This window comes from Schistocerca nitens, chromosome 2 (assembly GCF_023898315.1).
Source record: "Schistocerca nitens isolate TAMUIC-IGC-003100 chromosome 2, iqSchNite1.1, whole genome shotgun sequence".
NCBI classification, from domain to species: Eukaryota; Metazoa; Arthropoda; class Insecta; order Orthoptera; family Acrididae; genus Schistocerca; species Schistocerca nitens.
Genome location: NC_064615.1, coordinates 238,750 through 263,347, shown reverse-complemented (window position 1 = coordinate 263,347; position 24,598 = coordinate 238,750). Strand labels below are relative to the sequence as shown.

General features: G+C 41.4%; 1 protein-coding gene across 2 annotated transcripts in view; it reads left to right on the top strand.

The window, feature by feature from the left end:
- Nucleotides 1-24,598, top strand: part of LOC126235655 (cytochrome P450 9e2-like) — a 72,158-nt gene that overhangs the window by 2,112 nt on the left and 45,448 nt on the right. For both annotated transcript variants that reach the window (XM_049944371.1, XM_049944370.1), the window contains exons 2-5: nucleotides 3,037-3,174; nucleotides 10,200-10,408; nucleotides 10,495-10,687; nucleotides 22,596-22,820. In XM_049944371.1, the coding sequence (XP_049800328.1) occupies nucleotides 3,037-3,174; nucleotides 10,200-10,408; nucleotides 10,495-10,687; nucleotides 22,596-22,820 (765 nt within the window). The remainder of the gene's footprint in view (nucleotides 1-3,036; nucleotides 3,175-10,199; nucleotides 10,409-10,494; nucleotides 10,688-22,595; nucleotides 22,821-24,598) is intronic.

Here is a 24,598-nt window from a genome sequence, read left to right as displayed (position 1 = left end):
AGTTACATTTTGATTTGCTTTTAAGATCGAAAAACAGTTCGTTAAGAATAGGTTGATTTGTATTTACTGTGACTTTTCGGCTGATTTCTCGCTTACATCGGGAAATGCCGTCTGCTAGAACATCATGTTCGAGCACAGTATGTGTTCCAAAATCCCAGCGCAAATCGAAGTGAGCGATACGGGTCTGTAGCTCAGCGGATTACTCCTACTTCCTTTCTTGGGTACTGGTGTGACTTGTGCATTTTTTGTATTTTTGTATTTACTGTGACTTTTCGGCTGATTTCTCGCTTACATCGGGAAATGCCGTCTGCTAGAACATCATGTTCGAGCACAGTATGTGTTCCAAAATCCCAGCGCAAATCGAAGTGAGCGATACGGGTCTGTAGCTCAGCGGATTACTCCTACTTCCTTTCTTGGGTACTGGTGTGACTTGTGCATTTTTTGTATTTTTGTATTTACTGTGACTTTTCGGCTGATTTCTCGCTTACATCGGGAAATGCCGTCTGCTAGAACATCATGTTCGAGCACAGTATGTGTTCCAAAATCCCAGCGCAAATCGAAGTGAGCGATACGGGTCTGTAGCTCAGCGGATTACTCCTACTTCCTTTCTTGGGTACTGGTGTGACTTGTGCAACTTTCCAGTCTTTGGGTACGGATCTTTTCACGAGCGAGCGGTTGTATCTGATTGCTAAGTCGGGAGCTATTGTATCAGCATAGTCTGAAAGGAACCTGACTAGTATAGAATCTGGATCGGAAGCCTTGTCTTTATACTCGTAGACAGGTTCTGGGTCGGGGAAAAATTATTGTAGTCACGTGCATATGTCAAATTTTTTGTAGTCACATGATCATGGTTCAAATGGCTCTGAGCACTATGGGACTTAACTTCTGAGGTCGTCAGTCCCCTAGAACTTACTAACCTAAGGACATCACACACATCCTTGCCCGAGGCAGGATTCGAACCTGCGACCGTAGCGGTCGCGCGGTTCCAGGCTGTAGCGCCTAGAACCGCTCGGCCATTTCGGCCGGCCACATGTTCATGAAATAGATTTCTGTATGTATGATGTGACATATATTGCTTTATGTATATATATTTTGTATGATGCATCATAATACGGAAATCAATTTCATGATCATATGTTTTAGTCCTGGATTATTTACGGTATTTTAATTTGTTTTATGATGGAGGAATCTCTTTGACTCTGTTTCAATATACCAGCCTATGACATATGCACACGTCACGTGGCTATACAAAATTTGCTAGCTTACGTTATATGCATCTGTTATGTAAGAAAACAAACAAAATTTACTTCACCCACAATCTTCCTGTTTTATGTTAGTTGCCAGACTGCAACTTGCGGCGGGTATGTGTGGTTTTTCAGGTGAGCAATCGAAACAAAATAAACAAAATGCAAATGCTACAGTTTTTAGTTTCTAAATAGAAAAACCACCACTAAATTGGTTTAATTTTTTTACAGAAATAAATCGAGATATACGGAAGGTGATACATGAGTGTCGAATAATGTTGGTGTAAACATAAAAAGCGTGATTTTCAGAACCTGAATTTTAAAAACCCACATTTAACTCGCAAACACGGAAAAAATCGTCGACAGGAGATTCCAACCGTAGCAAAACTATTATAAGCTATTTACGTCAAATTATGGTCTTATCACTGAGCAATGGCTTTGTTTCTGAAATTATTACCATGTTGTTGTTGTTGTCTTCAGTCCAGAGACTGGTTTGATGCAGCTCTGCGTGCTAATCTATCCTGTGCAAGCTTCTTCATCTCCCAGTACCTACTGCAACCTACATCCTACATATGCTTAGTGTATTCATCTCTTGGTCTCACTCCACGATTTTTACCCTCCACGCTGCCCTCCAATACTAAATTGGTGATCCCTTGATGCCTCAGAACATGTCCTACCAAGCGATCCCTTCTTCTAGTCAAGTTGTGCCACAAATTTCTCTTCTCCCGAATTCTATTCAATATCTCCTCATTAGTTATGTGGTGTACCTATCTAATCTTCAGCATTCTTCTGTAGCACCACATTTCGAAAGCTTCTATTTTCTTCTTGTCTAAACTATTTATCCTTGTTTCACTTCCATACATGGCTACACTCCACACAAATACTTTCAGAAACGACTTCCTGACATTTAAATCTATACACGATGTTAACAAATTTCTGTATTTTGCTCCCCAAATAGCAAAACTCTTTTACTACTTTAAGTGTCTCATTACCTAATCTAATTTCCTCAGCATCACCTGATTTAATTCGACTACATTCCGTTGTCCTCGTTTTGCTTTTGTTGATGTTCATCTTATATCCTCCTTTCAAGACACTGTCCATTCCGTTGAAGCGCTCTTCCAGGTTCTTTGCTGGCTCTGACAGAATTACAATGTCAGCGGCGAAGCTCAAAGTTTTTGTTTCTTTTCCATGGATTTTAATTCCTACTCCGAATTTTACTTTCGTTTCCTTTACTGCTTGCTCAATATACAGATTGAATAACATCGGGCATAGGCTACAACCCTGTCTTACTCCCTTCCCATCGATTGCTTCCCTGTCATCCCCTCGACTCTTATAACTGCCATCTGGTTTCTGTACAAATTGTAAACAGCCTTTCGCTCCCTATATTTAGCACCTGCCATCTTCAGAATTTGAAAGAGAGTACTCCAGTCAACATTGTGAAAAGCTTTCTCTCAGTCTATTACTATACTACATCATAAATTTTGTTCAGCGTAATTAAAGTTAACAAGGCATGTCTCGTATCTTCTTTTAATTACACTCCATGATACATCCTAATCAGATATCACAACTTACTCTAAGTAGTTTAGGTACTGCCTATTTTGTACAGAATCCACATGCACTACGCAATCACAAAATTTTTTTGTATCTTAAGGAAAGAGCATCATGGCCTTAATCAGATGCTAAAAGCTAAGAGCAGCGTAGAATATGCAAATCTTTTGTTCCAGTTACAATTCTGCCCATTTTGTAGGGAACAAATGCACTGCATAATCTTCACGTCATTTTTCCACCTTAGGTAAAGAGTGGCACGACATGCGATGCACCCTGAGCCCAGCTTTCTCTTCGATGAAGATGAAGAACATGTTCTTACTAATGACCGAGATTGGACATCAGATGGTCGAGTATTTGACGAAGAAAACAGCGGAGCATGAGAGTGAGTATGTGAGACTAATAAACAAAATCTGTTTGGACATGCGAACGGATGTCCCCGCTTTTAACCAGGTGCAGCTTTGAGATGGAAATTGGACTTACGAAATGTACTAATTAACATGATAATAGGAAACACACTTCACATGGGTTAATAGTAGTATATGTTCTTACTAATATGTTTAATGTGGGTTACCATGAAAAAGTATAGGATTATCTGTGCCCACCAGTCATTTTTTCCCTTTGTATTAACATCACCAATCACTTTCATTTAATATCTTTTTGCAAAATTATTTGGTTCATTTAGTGTTAACCGGATTATTAATTTATGCAAATAAATATAGCCTAATTATCGCCTCTACTTCCCGTAAGGATTGTGGGTTCATGAACTTACCGCAAATCCTCCTGCATACAATAATTACTGCAGACATTCTTTCGTTAAAATCTTTTTAGTTGTGTTTTTCTTAACAATCACAGTATTATAGAGTATGCTAAATCTCTGTTTTGGATGAAGCGTGAGGATCACCACATTGTTACATGCAAATATGGAAAAAATGTTATGAGTAGTATCTATCAGTAATTATGGTTATATCATACATGACAGGATTATAATTTACCTGTCATACTGAGAATGCCAATAATTCTAGCGGAACAAGGTTTAAACACTACAAATCGTTCACTAGCAGCAAAAAATTTCGACATTGTAAAATCAAATGTGAAAAGAGACTTTTTTACTTGTACTTTTAAGAAATTAGGAAAAATTGATTTCCATTACTCGATCCCGGAATTCTTCCATGGTAGAGGTAGACAACCATTCAGATTTAATACAAACTGCAATCATGGAAAAGTCTTTATCGCATAATTCTTTATTGAATGTTACGGGTTTAGAAAAATCATCGTCAGACATAAGCTGTGGAAAATGTACATAAATCATGAAAAGTAAGTAACACACAATCGTGACAAACATTGTATGCGCAATTATTTCAGTACTTACACATGAATCTAGTTTTAGGCTCAATAAATTGAGCGTATGGACTATATATAGCAACGCATTTCTCATTTCATAAAGATTGCTCTTTGTGAAATATTTATGAAATGAGAACTTTAATACTATATACAGTTCATGTGCTCAGTTTGTTGAGACCGGGTTAGATTAAGTATTGAAATAATTACTCAAACAGTGTCTGTCACGATTATGCGTTATACTGGTTTGTGTTACGTATTTTTCATAATTTCTGTACATTGTTCACTGTTTACGTCTCCCGATGATTTTTTGAAACGCGTAACATTTAATAAAGAATTGTGCGACCAAGATTTTTTCCGTAATCGCAATTTGCGTCAAGAAAATTACTGGTTCCGTCCTACTGACAATGTGTGGAACTGAATTTGCTGTTCATTATTTTTCTCGGATCATCTATCTTCTCCCTGATGTGACGCAGCCTGCCGCAACTTGTACTCCTGCGCCAATCTCTTCCCAACGTCCTCCATTATTTGTTGAGTGTTTTCCAATCCCTGTCTTACCGTACAGCTTGATTCCCTTTACGGTTCCCTCTAGTGCCGTGGAAGTTAATCATGGATGTTATAACACGTCTCGTCATCTTGTTTCTTGATATAGTGTTCTGCACATATTCCTCTTCTCGCTAGTTCTGTAGAAAATCTCGTCATTTCTTAACAGACCACCTTCTGCAAAACTACAGCGAACGCCCCGGTTCTCCATTCGAAGCTATCACATTGTTCTGTGATGATCGGAACGTGAAAATATCGTAACTCATGAGACAGCGACTTCGTATTCAACTGCTTGTACGCAAATGGTCAGATTCATTATAGACTAGATGGACTACATGTTTCATAAATCCAAACTGACGTTATCCTCAAGGATTTATAATATGTCATAAGACAAAGTACCTAATGCACATTTACGAAAAAGAAAAAAAGATATGGTAATGTGTACATGCTTTCACAGATCTCAAAGCGAAATGGTTCTCAGGAGTGCCTAGGTCATGCTCTGTCCTCGGCAGAATTCCCAAACTCTCCGATACGCGCACACACACACACACAGACACACACACACACACAACAAACTATCTTGCTACACATATTTAGCAAACAGTATAACACTGCAAGTAGGTTTAAAAAAATTGAGGCATTATTAAAAATATTACTTAAGTGAACTATACTGCGATAAAATATTGCGCATAAAATTGAGATGTTTGAAGCAAATTAACAGTTGTACAATCTCTCCAAAACAGTTGAAAATAAAACAAAATCTTTATTTTATTATTTACAGGAGCTACCACACATTTGTTCAGTATGATGCGTGGCAAAGAAGAGGTTTTATTTGTTCCCCAGAAATTGTTAATAATGCGTAAGTTTTTGTTTTTAGTCTTCAATCTTCTGTCTGGTTTGATGCGACCCGCGACGAATTCCTCTGCTGCGGTAACCTTTTCATCTCAGAGTGGCACTTGCAGCCTACGTCCTAAATGTTATTTGCTGGGTGTATTCAAATCTGTCTTCTTGTATATTTTTATCTTCTATAGTTCTTTCTGTTACCATAGTTTTCCCTGACGTCTTAACAGATGTCATAGCATCCTGTCCCTCCTCCTTGTGAGTGTTTGCCATATTTTCTTTCCTCGCTGATTCTCCAGAGAATGCCCACATTCCCTATCTTATCCGTCCACCTGATTTTCAACATTCTTCTGCCGTATCGCATCTCAAATGCTTTAGTCTTTCTTTGATTTCTTCACAGACCATATTCTGTACTCATTAGACTGTTTATTCCTTTCAGCAGATCCTGTAATTCTTCCTCACTTTGACTGAGGATGTCGTCAGCGAATTTTATCATTGATAACCATTCACTTTTTCTTTTATTTATGTCATTGCTTCTGCAATGTACAGATTGAACAGTAGGTTTGGAAGACTAAATCCCCGTCCTACGCCCTTTTTAATCCGAGCTCTTTCTTCTTGGTATTTCAATTTTATTGTTGCCTCTTCGTTCTTGCACATATTGTGTGTGGCCTATCTTTTCTGTACCTTAATCCCAGTTTTCTCAGAATTTCGAACATCTTGGTTCATTTAACGTTGTCGAAAACTTTTTTCAGGTCGACAAATCCTATGAACGTATACTGACTTTTCTTCAATCTTGCTTCCATTATCAACCGCAAGGTCAGAACTGCCTCTCCGGTGCATTTACCTTTTCTGGAGACAAGCTGATCGTCATGTTACAGATTCATTGCTTTATTCTGTGTATTATTCTGGTCAACAATTTAGATGCATGATCTTTCAAGATGAAAGTCATAGATTTTTGTACAGTGGTAAGAGGGAGTGTCATTAACAACTTGCTAAAAATCCCCACCGATGGGGTGTGAATGTAGGGGTGGGTGAGCGTTTAAAGATAACTTTCCATGTTCTTCTTGAATAACTCGTATATCGCGGTTTCTAACGTAAATATTTCCCAGTGCAACATTAAACTACAACATATCACCTACAAAAGACCTACTCATATATTCTCTAGAACTTAGTCTCCGTGTTGCAAGGAACGGAAGAATTTCAAATTATTAGAAGTAGTGTCTTAATGGTATAAAACTAGTTTAACGGCAATTATTTCCGAAGATTTATGTAGTATGCGTTTCTTGCACATTACAATTATTAGTAACCCCTATCTGTGTTCCATGTAGTGTTAACGTATTTTGTGGAAAATAAATATCCCCTTCCTGTCCCCCCCATCCCCTACACACACACACACACACACACACACACACACACACACACACACACACCTGCGTCACCAGTGATTCATTAGGCAAGCTTCGGAGAGTCGATATAAATTTGTTAAATATCCTATATTTTGCTTCTTGTGATGTACTTGGGTAGATAGGGTGCGGAATCACCCGCTCGCTCTCATTTTGCAGACCTGTGAAGAAGGGGCCTGCATGTCCACAATCCAGCACTCTACCTTACCTCCCATTTCCAGGCGGCACACGTCGCCCCTCGTCCCGCCTGTTATACCCCTGATAACATAATTTATCCCTAACACAGCTCTACTGCACTTGTACGTGATACACACATTTAATATTTGCTCTAGACCTACTTGTTTTAACTAAACCCTATTTTCATGGTAGTAATACACTATTTTTAATAATCTGAGACATTTACATCCCCTACAAAGCGGAAACTATTAGTCTCAAAGAAAAAGTGAATAGGATGTTTTACAGCAAATTTAATGTAGTTTATTTTTTTAGCTGGTAAACAATTTTTCTCGAAACCGCGGTTTCCGAGTTATTCAAGAAAAACATAAAGAAGTGACCCACCGTGACGTTGACACCCCACCAGTGCGGATTTTTAGTATGTTGTTTATGACACTCCCTCGTACCAATGTACAAAAATTAGCGACTACACCATTCTTTTTCTCCTGTTCGCCTTCTTCTTATATTTGTTGACTGGGCTTTTACCTTTTCTAAAATGTTCGAGATTTCAGACAAAGATGAACCTGGTGAAGTTTGTCGATATTCCTTTGTCTTTTTTATACAATGGCTTACGTCAGCCATATATAGAGACGGACATATTCCTATTACAGAAGTTACTTGAACTGGCTGGGCCAAGTTATTCCTTGGCTTCATCTACTGAAACTGATAACCATAACTTTTCAGAAACATTGATAAGACGCTTGTTAAAAATTTTCTCTACATTGCACATATTTGTCACCATCGTATTAGTTACTGTTAATTCTAGCTGGTGCTTTTCACTTCTGGTTGTGTTAATCACTTTCTTCCTATATCCTACAGTGTCTTTATTTTGGTACGTGTTATGACTATATGTTCCTTGTAATTCATTTGCTTTAATGAATGTATTAATATCTTGAGTATTTTTCAGCATATCTTTTAACGTACTATAACATCAACATCAGAGCTGTTTCTGATTGGCAGTTGTTGTTGTTGTTGTGGTCTTCAGTCCAGAGACCAGTTTGATGCAGCTCTCCATGCTATTATAGCCTGTGCAAGCTTCTTCAACTCCGAGCAACTACTACAACTTACATCCTTCTGAATCTGCTTAGTGTATTCATCTTTTGGTCTTCCTCTACGATTTTTACCCTCCACACTTTCCTCAAATGCTAAATTGATGATCCCTTGATGCCTCAGAATGTGTTGTACCAATCGAGTCCTTCTTCTACTCAAGTTGTTCCACAAATTCCTCTTCTCCACATTTCTGTTCAATACCTCCTCATTAGTTACGTGATCCACCCATCCAATCTTCAGCATTCTTCTGTAGCACCACATTTCGAAAGCTTCTATTCTCTTCTTGTCTTAACTATTTATCGATCATGTTTCACTTCCATACATGGCTACACTCCATATAAAAACTTCCAGAAACGACTTCCTGACACTTAAATCTGTACTCTATGTTAACAAATTTCTCTTCTTCAGAAACGCTTTCCTTGCCAGAGACAGTCTACATTTTATATCCTCTCTCCTTCGACCGTCATCAGTTATGTAGCTCCCTAAATAGCAAAACTCATCCACTACTTTAAGTCTCTCGTTTCCTAATCAAATTTCCTAACATCACCTTATTTAATTCGACTACATTCCATTATGCTGGTTTTGCTTTTGTTGATGTTCATCTTATACCCATATTTCAAGACACTGTCCGTTCCACTCCAAATTTTTCTTTTGTTTCCATCACTGCTTACTCAATATACAGATTGAATAACATCTGGGATAGGTTACAACCCTGTCTCATTCCACTCTCAATCACTGCTTCCATTTCATGCCCCTCGACACTTATAACTGCCATCTGGTTTCTGTAAAAATTGTAAATAGCCTTTCTCTCCTTGTATTTTACCTCTATCACCCAACTTGGCAGTTACAGTTTCCTTATGTCATAAAAGATACCGTTCTTTTCTGAGTAAGCAATGTCTTTGTTTTGGCCGGACGGAGTGGCCGTGCGGTTCTAGGCGCTGCAGTCTGGAGCCGGGCGACCGCTACGGTCACAGGTTCGAATCCTGCCTAGGGCATGGATGTGTGTGATGTCCTTAGGTTAGTTAGGTTCAATTAGTTCTAAGTTCTAGGCGACTGATGACCTCAGAAGTTAAGTCGCATAGTGCTCAGAGCCATTTGAACCAATTTTTTTTTTTTTTTTTTTTGTCTTTGTTTTGGCTGTAGCCTGTGGGGGTGAACAGCTATTATAACATAAGGACTTCAATACTGGAAGTGTTTAATTTTTTGTAATTGTATATTTTTACCTGCACGTTTGGATGAACAGACATTTTTCTTTCATGTTATGAGCTCCAATTCATGTCTTTGCTGAATTTCATAAGATTGTTTATGGCTTACTGACCACCCTCCTGAACTCGGGTGTAGTAGATTTGCACCCTAATCAGTATTATCGGTATTAATGTTTAACATAAGAAACTCAAGTCATGTCTGAGAGGCCATTAACTAACGGTTTTGTTTGTTTCGTAATATAATTTTGTTCATTAGACCATTCTCTAAAGATATTATCAATGAGAAATTAGGTACCCTATTTGAGAACTCTACGGTACGAATTAATTTAATGACAATGTTACCGACTGCAATAAAAAGTTATCGTACTAGAGAAATCTTTAAGATAATCTGTATTAAAAGCGCTGGTAACCTCTATTTCGTTAGTTTTTACTGTGAGTGCTCGGTATATATGTACTTTCTACCATGAAGGACTATTATGAAATCCTACTTCTTTCGCTCATGCTCCCATATCCTACTCTAAGCAAAATTTATGAATATGTGCATCCTTCAATACATGAAAATTTCTCATGAATGTGGCAACTTCTCCTTTCACCAACCCGTCTCTACCCTGTAACAATTAATTTATTCACAACATCGTGCAGCACGGACATCTAGAGGCAGAACCGACCCCGTTACTTGCGGTTCCTCCTTAGTCGGTAAACGCAGTAGTATTTTCTTCTCCTGAGTGATGGAGTACTGCTTTGATTATAAAAATAGCATTTACCCACTGTCATAGAAATAATAACGTACACGCTTTTTATTTCTCTTCCTGAAGTTTCTTCTGGCGGGGAAAGCATCCTCACACTGGAGATGAAGGACTTCTTCACACGCATGACCAACGACATTATTGCAACCACAGCATTTGGAGTCAAGGTGGACTCGCTTTCGGAGCCCAATAACTCTTTCTACACGATGGGTCGTGATCTCACCACCTTCAGACCGACGGTCGCTTTTGGATATCTGATATCACCGAAACTAATGGAAGTGAGTAACTTGTGCAGAGTACACAAATTCGCATTTATTTTCTTTAGCAAATAGAGACGCTGTTTATGGCTTTCCTCGTGTTGTAGCTACTGCGCATACCATTCTTGGACCCAAAGGTCGTGGACTACTTCACGTCCATAATCTCAGAAACTATTCGGACGAGAGAGAAACACGGAATAATTCGCCACGATATGATCCATCTAATGATGCAGGCGCGACGAGGCGAACTAACATCGCAGGAAGAAGAGGTAAACGGAACCACGGAAGTCAAAGGAAAGCGTAAGTAATTTACACGTTTGAGAGTTGTTAATTATTACAGCATCATAGATTACAAATTTTTCCCACTCTTTTTAACAATATATGTCAACACAGATTTTTTATTCAAGTCGGTCTTACTAGCAAAATTTTTAACAAGTTATTTATTTGTTAATGACATAATAGCGGGCCTGAAGCAGGGAGTGAGAAAGTGCTAAGCACACAAGAGAAATATTCCATGCTTTAAGTATTTTTTCTTTTCAATTTTCTCAAATGTAGCAAATATTTAAAAAATTGTCCCAGTGGCATTCAAGATTATCGCGTGAATAACACTTTAAAACCCAAAAGTTGTAAGACAGACACATTTAAAAAAATATGCACTTAAAAGGTAATCCACCAAAGAAGAAAATGAGAAGGATTTGCTTGCAGTTTTAAAAGGTAGTTACAAGAAACATAATACAGGCGTTAATAATGATTTCAAAATTATTTAACCACCATAACAATTAAAAAAACCTTTAGATTCCAAATCCTTTAAATTCACTAAGAGAACAAAAGTAATTCAGTTGAAAAAATATTTTAAATGACCAAACAACCACAAAGCGGAAAACAAATGCGTTGACTGATTCATAACACAATTAAAAGCGGGCCGAAAATTAATTGACCAGTGAAAGGCCGACAGCTTAAGCTCAGTCCGTCCACCAAACTGTTGCTTAGTTCAGCTCGAACTGTGAAGACGTACATACAAATTGCAGAGCGTAAAATGGCGCTTGCCCTCAGGTCGACGGGACTGCGCCAATTTAGACCACAAACACGAATAGCCAATTGAAGATAAAAATACTTTAAAACCATCTGAACGTCATATCATGCAGATATAAACAAACCACAATAGATATTATAAGGTTTGAGCCCCCGAGTGGTTAAAAATAAGGCACGGGTTCAGATTTTACGGGAACAACGTCTGTACCTAATGGAGTAATAATGGAACTATAGCCAGTCAACCTGTGATCCCTTTTACAACTGTCTTAAAAATAACTCAACCATGTTCTCATTACCAAGGATGCTGATCCACTTCTGAAGCCCACTGCAAACAATGGACCCAACAGAAAACTAGGCGTGAAACCAGAACAACTCTCATTTATCAGGAGTTAGCATAATAGTAGCTTTAAGCACAAATCGCACTCAACTCTCAATCATACCGAAATGAGGATCTCACCATTTATTTCTACGACGGATACTGTGGCCGAACAAAGGCTGGCAAGATCACAATCATTCACCAAGGCACCAGAAATCGGAATTGGACACACGCGTTCATGAAGACAAACGGGGAGCGCTGAATCTTCAAGAGACATCCACGCACTCTCGACGGTAAGCAGCCTTCGGCCACTGTGGCACCACCTGGTCCCCGGCGAGCGACCTCCTTAGCGTGCGGGAGAGTACCCGAGACCAAAACTCTCAGAGATCCACTCGTGGTGTTAAAATTCTTCAAGCCGCTGCAAGGCTGACCCTAGCGAGACGCCAAAAAGGCGGTCGCTGCGGAACGAAACTACAGAGGTTGAACCAGCGTCCAGAATCGATACGGGTGCACGCATGGGTCAGTGCGCATGTGAAAGGTATTACTCGCGTCTGTGGAACGTCAGAACCGTAATCAGTATTATGCATTTATGCTGTTACCATGCTCTGTATGAGGTAAATGTGGAGAATCTCAGGAAATAGTTATAAGCAATGTAATTAGGTTTCACTAATCCTGTGAGTCTGCGATTGCCATTCGGATTCAGTTAAATTAGTAAACCCTTATAGAGGGTTCCGATTCACTCAGTATTTACTGTTGTAACATTATATCTGGAGTACAAGAAACAATTATAATTACAGACCAACAGGACGAGCGGTTCTGAGATACCAGGTATCGACCCACGCTGAAACCCCCGTAGTGCTTTTAGTATGTGGTGTGGCCTTCACGGGTGGCAATGCAGGCGCTGACCCTGGCGTCCATTGGATCGTACAGACTGCGAACAGTGTGTCCTGGAACACGTTACACCACGCCAGCTCCACCTGTTCACTTCTCGTCTAATCGTATCCAACACGTGCTCGATTGGTGACAATTTGCTGCACTTCTTGCAGATCACGTTGAGTTTCACTGGCAGTGTGTGGGCGAGCAGTATCCTGTTGGAACAACGCATCACCATCCTGTTGCAAGAATGGCAAAAGAGCAGGTCTAACGACATTCCGCAGTACGCCCCAACCACCACCAGTTTCGTGTTGGCAGAATCTGCTTTCATCGCTGAAGACCACGGTGAGCGGTTCCAAGTGATCCTCTGAGGCACCAGTAGATTCAGGCATGTCGGTTCGGTGACGTGAGTGGAGGACGCCCGCAGTTCCACTCCTGATAACTGGCTCGTCACAGTTCGTGTTGACGTGTCTGGGCTCACAAGGCCTCTTATCTGTGCTGTGACGGCCGTACGACCTGCCACTGCTGTCCTTACAATACGGCGGTTTTTGCGGGCGTCTGTGCTTTGTGCACGCCCGGAATCACGTATACGGGTGTGAAAACGTTCGAGTGGCCGTTGATACCAACATCGTCCAACTTGTGACAGTTCTCCAAAAGGATCATCCCGCCACTCTGAAGCCCACAATTTGACCCCTCTCAGACTCGCTCAGTTGCCTGTCCAGTTCATCCACTGTCCCCAGTGTCTTTCCAGGTTTCTGCCAGTTGCGGGGCGGGGTCGGCCGCCAAAGTTTTTGTTATCGCTATTATCCTACCTCGACAGGATTCTTGCCGACGTCGTTTCACTCTGTGGTAGCAGATACGTGCTAGGCAGTGTAAAGCAGCGTTCATGAAACCACCATCTAACACCTACCGCACACAGGCCGCGTAACTCTAGCTGAAAGTTAGTTCTTGAAAGTTCATGATCAGAAAATGGGGCGTTCGGGATGTTCGGTCTACTTACAGAAAAGCGTTTAACATTAAATTAACTCTGCTTTTTGTTCATATTGAAACACGTGAAATGGCTATCAAGTCCTTATTTAATATGGTAAAACGTTATCATTCGAGGTTCACTGTCTGTATAACAAATATTCACTCGGAAAGCAGCCAGAATTGTAGTTAAGTCCGACCCGACAATTTTCACGTTCTACCAGTCACAGACCCACAATTCTTCGCGAGTTAAACATTCGGTCGTTTCAGTGGTCTTCTTCGTAAGAGGTGCTCGCCAAAGTATTCAGTACAGAGCACGAAACACGACACTCGGAGTTGTTACTACGACCAGAAAGTTCACACGCTCATATCTCTCAAACTATTTTACTTTGAAACACCACACTTTCATTAAAATGTTCGTAACTCCAGTCGCTTCAGTCACGATATGTTCAAACCGAAATTAGCTCACTATTTCCTCATCTCACAGAGTATTTGTTAAGAGCGATCTGACATCGTGTTATTCGTAGACCGGCTAGCAAGCGACGCCTCTTGAGGTACTCTCCTATATGCACACTCCTCTTTTCGCGCGGGAATACCTTAATTCTGATTGGCTGTTGATCTAAACGTTCCTTGTAGAAACGAACTCTTCCTTCCAGATCATTCTCGCGGCAAATCTTGTCTTATCCAATCACTAACTTGATAGTAATTAATATCAGCAAAACTTTAAATTCTTGTATTTTATTTAATTAAAATAAACGAAGTGTGAAATATTCTTCAATTTGAGAAGTAAACTTATTCCACCTCTACCTTCCATTCTGGGTACTTTTATACAAAAGAAAGCGTACACCGACATGGACCACCTGAATCGTGGTTGCAACATAACTTTCCCACAGTTCGTTTGCACAAGGTTTTACGAAAAATGAGATATTAAATTTAAACGTATGTCCCACATACACTCTCTCAATAATTCTCTCAGTAATTCTCACGGCAAAACATAATCAAATAATAATTTTGCCTGTTTTTTGTATTACGTAATACACAGTGACTAAAGTCTTAAAAACAAAATTCTAATTAATTGATTTTTATGCATTGATAACTTTGGAATGCCTTCAAATGATAATGAAAGTCCATCTGTCATTGTTCCTAACTAGATTTTAAAAAACAGGCGTAGGTTTTAGGAGTTTTAGGTAATTCTCTTTATCTGCAGGACTATAATAAAGAAAAATCTGAAATTTTGACATCATTCCATTAATAACAAAAGGCTGTGCACCAAATTTGAACAAAATAACTAATATGGATTATTCAGATTTGTAGATTGATGACACTGATCATTATTTAATCTGCAGTGAAATTGGGATTGTGAGGCCGAAAGTGCAGGAGGTCAGGTCCATATGTAGGAGGATAAGAGTGGAGAAACTTCAGGATAAGGAAATCAGGCACAAGTACATAACAGTGATCTCAGAAAGGTACCAGTTAGTTGAATGTAGTCAATTACAGACATTGGAAAAGGAATGGACAAGGTACAGGGACACAGTACTAGAAGTGGCTAAAGAATGTCTTGGAACAGTAGTGTGTAAAAGTAGGATGAAGCAAACAGCTTGGTGGAATGACACAGTCAAGGCAGCCTGTAAAAGGAAAAAGAAGGCGTATCAAAAATGGCCACATACTAGAACTCAGGTAGACAGAGAAAGTTATGTTGAAGAAAGAAACAAAGCCAAACAGGTAATTGCAGCATCCAAGAAGAAATCTTGGGAAGACTTTGGAAACAGGTTGGAGACTATGGGTCAAGCTGCTGGAAAACCATTCTGGAGTGTAATTAGCAGTCTTCGAAAGGGAGGTAAGAAGGAAATGACAAGTATTTTGGACAGGTCAAGAAAACTGCTGGTGAATCCTGTGGATTCCTTGGGCAGATGGAGTGAATATTTTGAAGAGTTGCTCAATGTAGGTGAAAATACGATCAGTAATGTTTCAGATTTCGAGGTACAATGGGATAGGAATGACGATGGAAATAGGATCACATTTGAGGAAGTGGAGAAAATGCTCAATAGATTGCAGTGCAATAAAGCAGCTGGGGTGGATGAAATTAAGTCGGAACTCATCAAATACAGTGGAATGTCAGGTCTTAAATGGCTACACAGGATAATTGAAATGGCCTGGGAGTCGGGACAGGTTCCATCAGACTGGACAAAAGCAGTAATCACACCAATCTTTAAACATGGGAACAGAAAAGATTGTAACAACTACAGAGGTATCTCTTTAATCAGCGTTGTGGAAAGGAAAGTGTGAGTATTAATTGAGGACCAATTGGAAGAAAATCAGTGTGGGTTTAGGCCTCTTAGAGATTGTCAGGACCAGATCTTTAGCTTACGACAAATAATGGAGAAGTGTTACGAGTGGAACAGGGAATTGTATCTATGTTTTATAGATCTAGAAAAGGCATATGACCGGGTTCCTAGGAGGAAGTTGTTGTCCGTTCTACGAGATTATGGAATAGGAGGCAAACTTATGCAAGCAATTAAAGGTCTTTACATGGATAGTCAGGCAGCAGTTAGAGTTGACGGTAAATTGAGTTCATGGTTCAGAGTAGTTTCAGGGGTAAGACAAGGCTGCAACCTGTCTCCACTGTTGTTCATATTATTTATGGATCATATGTTGAAAACAATAGCCTGGCTGGGTGAGATTAAGATATGTAACACAAAATAAGCAGTCTTGCATATGCGGATGACTTAGTTGTGACGGCAGATTCGATTGAAAGTTTGCAAAGTAATATTTCAGAGCTAGATCAGAAATGTAAGGACTATGGTATGAAGATTAGCATCTCCAAAACGAAAGTAATGTCAGTGGGAAAGAAATATAAACGGATTGAGTGCCAAATAGGAGGAACAAAGTTAGAACAGGTGGACGGTTTCAAGTACTTAGGATGCATATTCTCACAGGATGGTAACATAGTGAATGAACTGGAAGCGAGGTGTAGCAAAGCTAATGCAGTGAGCGCTCAGCTACGATCTACTCTCTTCTGCAAGAAGGAAGTCAGTACCAAGACTAAGTTATCTGTGCACCGTTCAATCTTTCGACCAACCTTGTTGTATGGGAGCGAAAGCTGGGTGGATTCAGGTTACCTTATTAATAAGGTTGAGGTTACGGATATGAAAGTAGCTAGGATGATTGCAGGTCCTAGTAGATGGGAACAATGGCGGGAGGGTGTCCACAACAGAAGATCTTGAACCATTCCTCTTTCTTGGTAATGATAAGTTTAAAACACGCGTAAGAGATCGTATTATGTCGTCTCCTACGCCACATGGTCGTAAACTCATCCTGATACTGAAAAAATACTTTAGGTAAGTAAGGGGACATAAAGGGACGAGTACTTTACTGTGTGAGCACCACAGGCTCAGAAGAGGGAGGGACATAGCAGAAAATGGACCTCATCCGTTTCGAAGAAGACATTCGGGAAATTGATGAAGCGATTTAAGGAAGCAACAGAAAAGCCTAAATCTCGATCATGGGAGAAGATTTGAACTGTCATCAACTCAAGTCCAATGACAGTGCCATAACGTAGCGCTATGTTACTTGCGAATAGAGTGAGGTTTAACATGATCGTTTTGCTCTTTGTAGAATTAAATCAATGACAGTTTCTGTTCTTGTGTGAGAATGCTTACCAGGATGATTCTGTGCAACACCACAATGCTTAGACACCGTCAGCAAGTTTTGGATGACAACAGCGGGCCACGTGTTGGGGAGCCACAGGTCGATTCTGTGGAGGTGGAAACACGTCTAGAACAGGAAGACAAATAAGATTTTATTGAAGATTTGAATATTAATTCTACTGACACATTCCATGCTGTTGTTTATGTTGTTCAGTCGGCAAATTGGTTTGATTCAGCTCCCCATAGCAGTCGGTCCTGTTAAACGCTCTTCATCTTTACATAACAACTGTAACTTACATCCACATAGACGTGCTTACTGTGAAGCAGCAAGGGAAGTCAGATGGCGTCCAGAGTAACGAAACTGTGTCTATCAAAGTTTTAATTAAGTTCCCAAACTTACTGCCCTCCAGAAAAGTTCTTGCGCTCAAACTATTCTTGGGACCGGGAGTTGGATAAAACCCGAAGTGGAAAGCGCTGATATATTTAGCGAGTCGTGGGACATATATCGGAAAGACAGGTCAGAAGCCATAGAAGGGGGAGTGTTCACTGCAGTTCACAAAATATTGTCTCTATTTCGGTCGAAGTTGAGTGTGATAGTGAAGTTATCTGGAAAAGTATAACAGGTGTAACTGATCCCAAGTTAATTGTTGGCTGTTTTTACCGGCCACCCGATTCCGCTGTGACAGCTCGGAAGTCATTCAAAGAAAGTCTACGGTCAGTACCGCGTAAATACCCAGATCAAGGAATACTAGTTGGAGGCGAATTTAACCTACCAAGTATAGAGCAGGATGTCTACAGATTCATTGCGGGGGGTGCAGACAAACAGTCGCGCAAAATACGTGGACGTGTTTTCTGAAAACTGTCTCTAGCAGCTAGCTCGGAGCTCACACGCAATGGATCTATCTTAGAATCTTAGAACTTTCAGCTGCAAATAGATCGGGCTTTATCGGAAACGTCAGTACAGAAACGGGGATTAGCGATCATGATGTCGTCATGGCAGCTATGCTTTCGGAAGTTTGTACATCAGTTAAGAAGGCTAGGGGAGTGTTTCTGTTTGATAGAGCAGATAAGCAGTTGTTAACGTCTCACCTATACAGTGAATTGACATCATTTAGTTCCAGTAAGGTGGACGAAGAGGAATTGTGGGCAAAGTTTAGGCAGTTCGTTTTGCTACCTTCAACTGCCACGCCATATGCGTCCGAAAATACATTGTGTCTATTCTATAGGGTATATATTAATGTCTCATACATGTACGGTACAAATCAGTGCACTACGTGCTGCGATGAGACGATCATTAGACCAGGTGCTGTTGGCTGCAAAGCAGAGCATACACGAACACGACGCGACAGCAACTCGCGCACATGTTCAAATGGTCCACCCTGCAACTGATTGGCATGACGGACAGAATGGCCTCTGCACCTGAGGTGGTCTCTGCACACACGACTTCTTTCAGGGGCCCCACAGGTATAGATCTAAGGGGCTGATGTCCGTTGATGGGATGAGTCATGTGACTGGACCACCTTGGTCGATCCATCCGCCGAGTTAAATGTTACACTCCAGAATGTATGTGGTTGTGAAGACAAGGAAGCGGGAGGTGTGACTGAGAGAAAAATTTTTCCTTCTGCTTCACTTACTCAGTGGACTTCATTTCAAGCGATTCAGGAAAAAAATGTGCAGCAGGGGAACGAAATAACAACCGACTTTGTACCAGTGAATGTCGGAAGTCACAGTAATCAGAAACTTGATGTAGTAGCCAAGGAAATTTGCTGCGGTCACCCTGTACGAAGTGTGCCGAACACTTGCAAGACTTTGCCTCGCTGCTAAAACAGTCACCTGGTGACGTATTGAGGGGGGGAGAGGGGGGGGGGATGAATGGCTGGAAGCTACGGACAACAAGCTACAGCCAGTGTAACCGGAAGTCTAGCCGTGGTGGTCCTCCATTTGGCCACAGAGAGGGGACGCCGTGACACACACCATGGATATCTACTTGGGGGAGAGATACTTGCTATGAAAGCACCACGTAACACCAATTTTGATATTAAACTGATCACTGGGTCTGATATAAGAGATAATGTCGTAAAATATCTTCTGCGTATAACGAAGTAATACAGAGCTACACTATTCGAACAAAACTGTCCAAACACCTATTTGTGGACATTAATATGCGGTGTGTCCACTCTTCGCCTTTATGAAGGGTTCATCTCTGTGCAAATAACTTATGGGAATTCAGCCGGGTGAAGTCGTCGGCAACAGCCGATGTTTCGACAGGAGCACACCTTGCCATTTTCAAGGCGAAACTGCAGCAAGTACGCGCTGTGCAGCGAATTTAAAATCTTAGTTTTCAGAGAAACTCCGTAAAGATGACACATACGCACGCACTCACACACACCTACACACACACACACACATAAACCAAATATGACGTCGTCAGAGGTAATCGATAGTGAAATGAACTATGCTGAGGACACTTTCAATGAGGCGTCTGAATGCCTGTGAAGGTATGGCAGCCCATTCCTCCACAACACCCAAACCCAGAGAAGGTATTGATGTTGGACACTGGGGTCTGGGGCAGACCAGTACATTTCAAGGATGTTATTATCCAAGAACCTTTACCTTACAGATGCTGCTTCATTACAAGGTGCACTATTATGGTGGTACAACCAGTAATCGTTTACCAACAATGTCTTTACTGTAAGGAGTAAACAGTGCTGTAAGTTGGATTCATATGCTTCCGCATTTAGCTTTACGCTAAGTGTAATGACAATGTCTTTACTGTAAGGAGTAAACAGTGCTGTAAGTTGAATTCATATGCTTCTGCATTTAGCTTTACCCTAAGTGTAATGACGGGACGCATCTTAACCACGAAAAACACCCCCATTCCGTAAGACAACATCCTCCATACTCCACCGTTGCCAGTGTACATGACGGCAGGAAAATTTGGAAATATTTGGTAAGATCCTGTGGGACCAAACTGCTCATATCATCGGTCCCTAAGCCTACACATTAGCTAATCTAACTTAACAATAACTTACTGTAAGGACAACACACACACTGTGGGGCGGCGGGTGGAATAATTGTTAATGTTCCTATTATTTATTTAATGCTGTTGTTTGCCGTTCTCAACACTGGCTCTCTAACTACAAAACGTGAAGCCTGTAATTAGAATTCCTAGTGCCCATTTCATCTGAGAAATACATTTATAGCTACAGCTTATAGCTCTGAGGATTTAGGAGATTGTCTGGGATTCATAATCAAAAACCATTCTCTCTAAAATGTTCACTATATTCTGAAAGCCACAGACCAAAAAGAATCCACACAATCCAACTACCAGAGCAGTTCGGAGTCGAATGCGCTGATGCAACTATAACTGTTCAAATTAAATGTTTAAGTGAATGCTCGCCATAATTTGATGATAATGTTCATCAAACGCCACGCTAATAATGGTAGAATGTCTGTCCTGCGGCGGCACGTGAAAATACTACACACGCAAACTAAAGATAGATCATTAACGTCATCTCAAAATTAACACTTCACTCGAAAACGATTTCATGGTTTCTCGTGTCCCGAGTAACGTATTACTGCATCCGAGGCTGTTTATATCAACGAAACCGACGCGACGCGACTCCCGGCGCAGGTGGTGCACTAATCAACATCTGGAGAGAACTGGGGCCTTCTTCTCCCGCGCAGCGTTTTATATATAAAGCTGCGGTGCGGACGGCTAAGGGAACGCCTGATCAAATCTGCTCTCCTGACTAGCCTCTGGGGTAGTAATGCACCACTTTAAGTTATCGAATAAATCATTGCTTCCTTTTCTGATGGCCGATGAAGCTTTCAATTTAATTGTGCAATCAGCACACAAGTAAGTAATCATAATAAAAGTCTGACGTGGCTAAGTTAAATGTTTTGGGCGAGAGAATTAATTTAATTACACTACACACAGTAGACGAGCTCTGAACTTGTCCTTTGGAGATACGCTATCGCTATAGTTTTATAGTTATTCAGTTAAAACTTCTCACATCTTTATGATTATAGCGGATCTCCCTTCTACTTAAATTTAAACATCCTAGCTTTATTTATTCGCCTACTTAATCTATCTTGCTTCCTTAATTTTTAAGATAAAAACCAGAAAATCATGAATTTCAACTAAAATTTTAATTTGTGAGGTCCAGAATACTGTTTCTACTAAATGATTATGCAAAAGGAATCTAAATATAATTTTTTAAGTTTCTAGCTCTTTTCTGTTGCGCCAATGATTTTTACAGAAAAACATCCAAATTTCGAAAATGGTTAAAGTTATTGAACTGATATCCAACACATATTGATTTTTTATTACTCCTGACATGCTAGAAACGTTTCAGGTTATTTACTTCGTTTTAAAGTTTTTTTATTGCGCAATATTTATGACGTCAGAGCTAGTTACAGCGGACTGGCTGGCACACAATGGAAAGACTTTTGTGATTTTTATAAGGCGTGAGTATGCTGCTTCCCTACAACACCCATGCCCGAGTTAGGAGTCAAACCTCCGACAGGCGGAGCCGCGCGAACCGTGGTAAGGCACCTAGACCGCGCAGCTACCCCGGACGGCATGACGGCAGGACACGTTCTCCAGGCATTCGGATTGGCACGTGGTACAGCGTGCTTCATCACTCCAAATCACTAGTCTCCACTGATCCGTTGTCCAGCAGCTTCGTTTTTTGCAATACCTCAAGGGTCGCTTAACACAGACTGCAGAAATTTATGGCTTATGAGGAAATGTCCGATGATTGTACCTCACTCTGTTTAACTTTGGTCACAGTCATTGTGCTGGACTGCTGGTAGCACTTTAGAACTCACGAGTAACTCTTTCCGCTGATTTCATTCGTTTTTTTTTTTCACCTTTCCTCAACGCCCGACGGTCCCTGTCTGTCTGTGCAGGAGGCCTACCTGGCCTAGCTGGCCTACCTGGCCTACCTTGCCTACTCGTTCAGCTGCAGTCATTCCCTCGAGTTCCCACCTCACAGTCACATCACTGTTCAGTCGAATTGGGCAATTTTAGAATGATTTAAAACTCCATGGTGAATCCAATGACTGACCCACTTTCGAAGCCACTGAGCTCTTCCGACTGACCCATTCTGCTGTCACTGCCTCTCCACTCACAACATAATATTCCCCGCATCATGTTACACGACCGGAACCAATTCTGGTGACGTCTAGTGGTCAATTCCGCCTCACATAGGGATCTCCAGATACTTTATATCAAATAGTGTACAACAGTTGCTCATGAATAACATTTGTCTAAAATTTCAATTTTTTTAGTCTGGAAGCTGTAGCGGAAATGTTGGGATGAGGAGTTCGTTTATTTATTCACATTTTTTTTTATTTCTGTCTGTAACAGCACCCCTTACCGATGAAGACGTGACGGCGCAGGCGGTTATATTCTTCTTCGGCGGCTTCGATACCGTTTCGTCTCTGATGGTGTTCAGCAGCTACCTGTTGGCCACGCATCCGGACGTGCAGCGGCGCCTACAAAGAGAAGTGGATGACGTCATGCAGAAGAGCGGCGGGAGGCCCAGCTACGAGGAGGTCCTGGCATGCCAGTACCTCGACATGGTCCTCTCCGGTAAGCCACTGCTCGCAGAAGCCTCGTGTCATGGGCTGCAGCTTGTGCCTTAAACATTTATCTTACTCTGAAGAGCCACAGAAACTGGTACAACTGCCTAATATCGTATAGGATCGCCGCGAACACGATGAAGTGCCGCAACACGACGTGGCATGGACGCCACAAATGTCTGAAGTAGTGCTGGAGGAAACTGACACCATGAATCCTGCAGGGCTGTCCGGAAATCCGTAAGAGTACGAGGGGGGTGGAGAGCTCTTCTGAACAGCACGTTGCAACGCAGCCCAGATATGCTCATAAATGTTCATGTCTGGAAAGATGTTTGGTGGTCAGCGCAAGAGTTTAAAATCAGTCAGTGTTCCTGGAGCCACACTGTAGCAATTCTGGACCTGTGGGGTGTCCCGCTGGAATTTCCCAAGTCCCTCGTAATGCCCAGTGGACATGAATGGATGCAGGCGATCAGACAGGATGCCACCTGTGAGAGTCGCATCTAGACACACCAGGGGTCCAATATCAGTCCAACTGCACACGACCCACATCATTACAGAGCTTCCAACAACTTGAACAGTCTCCTGCTGACATGTTGGATCCATGCATTCATGAGGTTGTCGCCATACCCGTACACCTCCATCCGCTCCATACAATTTGGAATGAGTCTCGCCCGACCAGGCAACATGTTTCCAGTCACCAGCAGTCCAGTGTCAGTGTTGACGGGCCCAGGCGAGGCGTAAAGCTTTGTGTCGTGCAGTCATGAAGGGTACACGAAAACCCATATCGATGATGTTTCGTTGAATTGTTGGCACGCTGACACCTGTTCATCGCCCAGCATTGAAATCTGCAGCAATTTGCCGAAGTTTTGCACTTCTGTCACACTGAACGATTCTCTTCAGTAGTCGTTGGTTCCGTTCTTGCAGTATCTTTTCCGGACGCAGTGATGTTGGAGATTTGGTGTTTTACCGGATTCCTGATATTCACGGTACACTCGTGAAATGGTCGTACGGGAAAATCCCCACTTCATCCTTACCTCGTAGAAACTGTGTCCCATCGCTCGTGCGCTGACTATAACACCACGTTGAAATTCGCTTAAATCCTGATATCCTGCCATTTTAGCAGCAGTAACTGATCTAACAGCTGCACCAAACACTTGTTGTCTGCCGGCCTGTGTGACCGATCGGTTCTGGGCGCTTCAGTCTGAAACCGCGCGACCGCTACGGTCGCAGGTTCGAATCCTGCCTCAGGCATGGATGTGGGTGATGTCCTTAGGTTAGTTAGGTTTAAGTACTTCTAAGTCCTAGGGGACTGATGACCTCAGATGTTTAAGTCCCATAGTGCTCAGAGCCATTTGAAACTTTTTGTCTTATACAGGCGTTGCCGGCCGCAGCGCCGTATTCTTCCTGTTTACGTATCTCCATATTTGAACATGCGTGCCTATACGAGTTTCTTTGGCGCTTCAGTGTAGATGCGTTTGTTCAAAAATGGTCAAATTTGTGTGAAATCTTATGGGACTTAACCGCTAAGGTCATCAGTCCCTAAGCTTACACACTACTTAACCTAAATTATCAGAAGGACAAACACACACACCAATGCCAGAGGGAGAACTCGAACCTCCGCCGGGATCAGCCGCACAGTCCATGACTGCAACGCCTTAGACCGTTCGGCTAATCCTGCCCGGTAGATGCGTTTGTTGCTCGCTGATTTTACACGCTGTTAAGTTACACAATTCTATTCAAACTCCCATCATTTCATATTCTGTGTGCCTTCAACATGTTTCGTGAATCTCT